The sequence below is a fragment of the Tachysurus vachellii genome, chromosome 12 (genome assembly GCF_030014155.1).
Source record: "Tachysurus vachellii isolate PV-2020 chromosome 12, HZAU_Pvac_v1, whole genome shotgun sequence".
Lineage (NCBI taxonomy): Eukaryota > Metazoa > Chordata > Actinopteri > Siluriformes > Bagridae > Tachysurus > Tachysurus vachellii.
The window spans coordinates 11,337,083-11,341,825 of record NC_083471.1 but is presented as its reverse complement, the minus strand read 5'-3'; the positions used below and the strand labels follow the sequence as shown (position 1 = coordinate 11,341,825).

Genomic DNA, 4,743 nt, shown 5'->3' with positions numbered 1-4,743 from the left:
CTGAGAGCTAGCTGACAATACCATTGGTTATACTGCACTTTTCACATCTGATTGGTCAGAAGGTGTTGATACCTTTCCTATAAAAGCAGCTCTAACAGTAATGGAGCTTTAGATTAAGTTATTGTCTCTGGTGTCAGTGCTTTTTCTACCAACATACTGTACAATTTCTTTAGTTAAGGCTTGATCATACAAGTCCCTGTGAAAGAGTTATTGCAACAGAAACAATAATGTATTGAACAAGCATAAATATGAAGCAACACTATTACTAGTCAGGACCCAGAGTGCAACAGCCCTGAGGTCTATAAGATCTATTAAGCACAAATACTGCCTCAAATGCAAATCCATTACAATGGCTGTGAGGAAGGATGACATCAGTGCAATGATGTCACTCAAGGGCAAGTTTCACCATATCAGATTCACTGAAGCCACAATGCATGGGTGTGCCTCAGCTGCCGAGATCAAACTCGAGATTGAGATCAGAGTGCTGAGTGTGACTTTTCTCCCACAGAGACGATCCTCAGTGTCATGTCATATTGCCAGATGTTGACCCAGTGTCAGATATTTACTTGAGGATGTAAGATGACAGCAGACATGATTCCATGTGCTGTGGAAAATATGTTTACTTATTAAACTAGATATAGTGATGCATTGTAGGGTGTCTAATGTGGAAATCTCTCATTGGGATGCTCATATGACCCTCATATGGACAACTGCCATTTTATATTATCCAAGAGTGTTTAATGTGATTTGTTTATTTCCTTCATTATAACATACATGACTAATGACCATGAGAGAATTTTGCATTTACACAATTTAAGTGTGAAATGACATTTTTGGGGGACATCTAGCTAATAAATTAACATGCTGAATATTACTTTTTTGGACAGTTTAATAAGTGTAGTTAAATGTTGTTAGTTGTAACTTATAAAGAGTCCCCCTCCCATTTGTTTACTGTGTTATAGCACATGCTGAAACAATAATAAACCTAAAAGAAAGATCAAATGCTTTGATTTACTCTAATTTCAACAAGCTAAATTCTGAAGTGAATTAGAATAATCACACAATGATTTAAAAAAAAAAAGTTAATAATTTATTGTGGAAGTTACAAATTATGTGCAAATGCATGAACAAAAGTTATCACAGTGTTGTCATAATAATAATAATAATAATAATAATAATAGTAGTGCAAGAACACTGAAGTTCGTAACTGCTCATGAAGTCTATTAGTCTTTGCAAAAGTTCATGAGATGTTTGTGTTCCTCTGCGATGGGTGTTGCAGCTGAGCTTCATCTCAGAGCTGCTGCTTGTCTGTGTGCTTCACAGCACAGCATGACACCGGCACTACAAACGCCATCAAAACCGTCTGTTTGTGGCGATTTGGACCTTTGGCTTGCCATACGCTGCGCCACATGACTTTCCCTCTGGCCGGCCTGTGTGTGAGTGTCTGTCTCCTCCGTGTCCCTGAGCATCTGCGTACAGTATCGACTCGGAGTCGTTCGTGCTGCTGTCGAACTACCGTCACTCGTCTGCGACTCTTCTACCGGAGCCGCTATAGCGAATCCTCAACGCAGCTTCAGCAGGCCGCGGAGTGTGCGTGCGATCTGCAGGAACTTGTCTTTCTTCCGTTGCTTAAGCGCCATCAGGGCGCGCGCCGTCTCGTCTGGGTCGTTGGCACATGAGAAGATGCTCCGCACGCGCTCTTCGGCCTTCGCGTCACCCGTCTTGCGGAACAGCCGCGTAAGCGCGTCCTCACTAACGTGTTCGAAGATGTTGGGGGCCGCGCGCTTGCGGCGAGCCGTGTCGAAGCGGTTACCGCGTGCTGACGGACACACCCGACAACTGTCTGACCTGGTGTAAGTCGCCATTGCTGCACCTTTCGTTCTTTTGTCGTGTGGCTTCGCAGCTTTCTGAAAGCAGGGCTGTTTGTTCTCGCCAGTTCTCGCACGTCAAGTCTGTATTTTTGCTCGGTTTGCTCTGTGCACTCGCTCAGGCTGAGTGTAGCAAACGGCAGCGCTCGTGTATTTTATACCCTGAGCAGCCGCTTACGGAAATTGCGTCACGTAGTGTACTGGCACGCCCCCTGCTCCAAGAGGAGAATCTAAATAAATAAACTGTATACACATATATTTAAATGATGAAATAAAAAAATTAACAAGGTTTATCATTAGAATCAATAAATTACATATTATTAAAAAAACAATAACTTTATTTAAATTAAATCTGCCAACGTGGGACCATTCTGTTAAAAATATTCATTTATTCTGAATACTAACCAAAGTGTCCATTTGGTCATGAGTTTAAATCCCAGATCTGCCAAGCTGCCACTACAGGGCCCTTGAGCAAGTCCCTTAACCTTTAGTTGAAAATAAATATGTGATGAATATAATACATGTAAGTTGCTCTGGATAAGGTTGTCGACAAAGTGCTTTAAAACATTATTAGCAGGAAATATTTAAACAACGCTGCTTTATGAAGTTATAGCTTTACTAACCCATTCCTCCTTTTAACACATTGTATTCAGTTTCTTTTTTTTGGCTCAAAAGGTTTTTTTTTTTGTCATGCTTGAGTGTTGTACCTAAAATAATAAAAATGTTCTCCCACGACGGTGTGCTATAAATATCACCCGCAAGTTTATTTGAAACGGAAAACAGCCATTTAGAATAATTGCTCAGACTTTGCCTGTATACTTCAGTAATAAACAGGTCTTTCTGAACACAGCGGTGCGGGTGGTTCCTTCAGACTCGCAGCTTGTTCGTGAAGGTAAACAGCTCTTGTTGTTGGTATTCTCTGCAGCTCGTACCCTGGGGCTTGCTGTGGATGTTCTATTACAGCAACCACATTCTGAACATTTAAATCCAGAGTGAAAGAAACAATATTACTCAGATGATAGACATTCCCAGATCGTGTTTGTGCCAAAAAATGTGTTTCTGTTGCATGAAGCTGGAATGCATGGAACTTGGGCATCCACTGTTTTCGACAAAGAAAAGAAAAAGCCTCATTTGTGTGGAATTTTATTGTTTAACATTTCTTTTCTGCCCCTATCTGTCTCGAAATCCCTCTGTCCCTGCCGTCCCGCAGCAGGCGGAAGGAAGTGCTGGAGCTAGCCTTGCGAAGCCCAGCCAAACTGTCTTCTATTAATCATAACAATGGGAGCCACTAAATTTAGCCAGGGTCATGGGTCACTTCAGCGAGGAGAAACTGCACTCTTCTTAGAGGCTGACCATAAAGCATGACATGAATGAAGCTTCAAGATGGTGTATTTAAGGACAGCTATAACTCACGCTTTTTGAGACAATTTGCCTTTTTAGGAACTTAGATGGAAATATGAGATGAAAATTTACAGCACTGACTGTTTTTTCTCTATGTTTTTTTGGGGGCTGGACTGTATGTTTAATTGCTGCAGCATGAAGATGGATGAATCTTATGTCTGATGAAAAATACCAAGTGTAAGTAGCTTGTTAAGGTTGTTGTAGCTCTCACATGATCACTAATTGTGCATTAGTGATTTGATTTTTAACTTTAACTATTTGACGTTTGAGTCTAATGATTCAGTAATTGATTCAGTTTAACTTAGACTAGACTCCTACTGCAGTCCTGCATGAAGTTTCCTGACAAATGTGTGATTGAGCAAATTTATATGACATAAATCTTAACTATTTGAGCTCCTTATCAGTTCCCAAACTTGTATACATTATATACTGAGAGGGAGCTAGACAGCTAACTGAGACGCACCCAGAGTTTTTTATCCCTTATTAATTACGGTCCTCTTATGGACCTGCTTTGGTTTAGCCACGCTAGAGGAATGCTTATGACCCTGACTCAACGTATCTACATCGTATGTTAAGGCCTGAGGTGTTGGGGCTTGACACTAATCCCCCTTACGTCATCCACTCAATCTGGTTAAACATTTTCATGGGCTGAAGTTGCTGTTCTTTTAACTTCTGAGACTATGACTTCATGTCTCTTGAACCCTACGCACTCCAGTACAGAGGAATCGCTCTGCTTTTCAGTCCACGTCCCTTCAGATATTTTTGACGGTAATGTCCTCAGCATCAATCTCATCACGCTGAATTGAGGGAGAACAATGTTCTGCTTTTATTCTCTACACACATGACTTCCTAGATGAACTGATGCTGTTTTGCTGATATCTGATGGTCCTGGAGGATATGAGCTTAGGTGTCCAAACCCCAAACAGGATAAATTAGTGATGTAATTTGATAAAGTGCCTTAATTGTTACAGTTTGACAACAGAGTTTCTGAGCTTTGCGAAGGATTAGGCTAAATCTGTAAAACTGAGTTAAAGCGTCTCAGATTTTCTGTAAATTAAACAAACTTATGTTGATTTTGTGAAGCAAGAAAAGAATTCCAGATGTAGAGAAATTCATGGCTGTTATTGCAGTCTGACAAAGAGTGTATGTGTGTGAGAGAGAGAGAGTCTGAAATGCACCAGCATTGTATAAACTTTTAAATCTCTCTCTCTCTCTCTCTCTCTCTCTCTCTCTCTCTCTCTCTCTCTCTCTCTCTCTCTCTCTCTCTCTCTTTATTTCTTTCTCTCTTTCTCTCTCTCTCTCTCTCTCTCTCTCACACTCTCACTCTCTGTCTCTCTCTCTATCTCTCTCTCCTACAACTTTAAGTGTGTCACTGAAGACTTAAAATGTTCTTTGAGAAAACAATTATGACAAATGCACGCACACATTTTTTAACCATTGCTATAAAAACATATTTAATAATCCGCTGAATGGA

General features: G+C 40.6%; 1 protein-coding gene across 1 annotated transcript; it reads right to left on the bottom strand.

The window, feature by feature from the left end:
* Positions 1-736: 736 nt before the first annotated feature.
* Positions 737-2,019, bottom strand: tcima (transcriptional and immune response regulator a). Its single transcript, XM_060883051.1, has one exon. It carries the CDS (start codon positions 1,863-1,865, stop codon positions 1,563-1,565), a length of 303 nt encoding a protein of 100 aa, XP_060739034.1. The 5' UTR covers positions 1,866-2,019; the 3' UTR covers positions 737-1,562.
* Positions 2,020-4,743: the final 2,724 nt, after the last annotated feature.

Bases quoted from the DNA above. Each gene is read 5' to 3' on its own strand.
- tcima (XM_060883051.1), bottom strand. From the start codon at position 1,865: ATGGCGACTTACACCAGGTCAGACAGTTGTCGGGTGTGTCCGTCAGCA.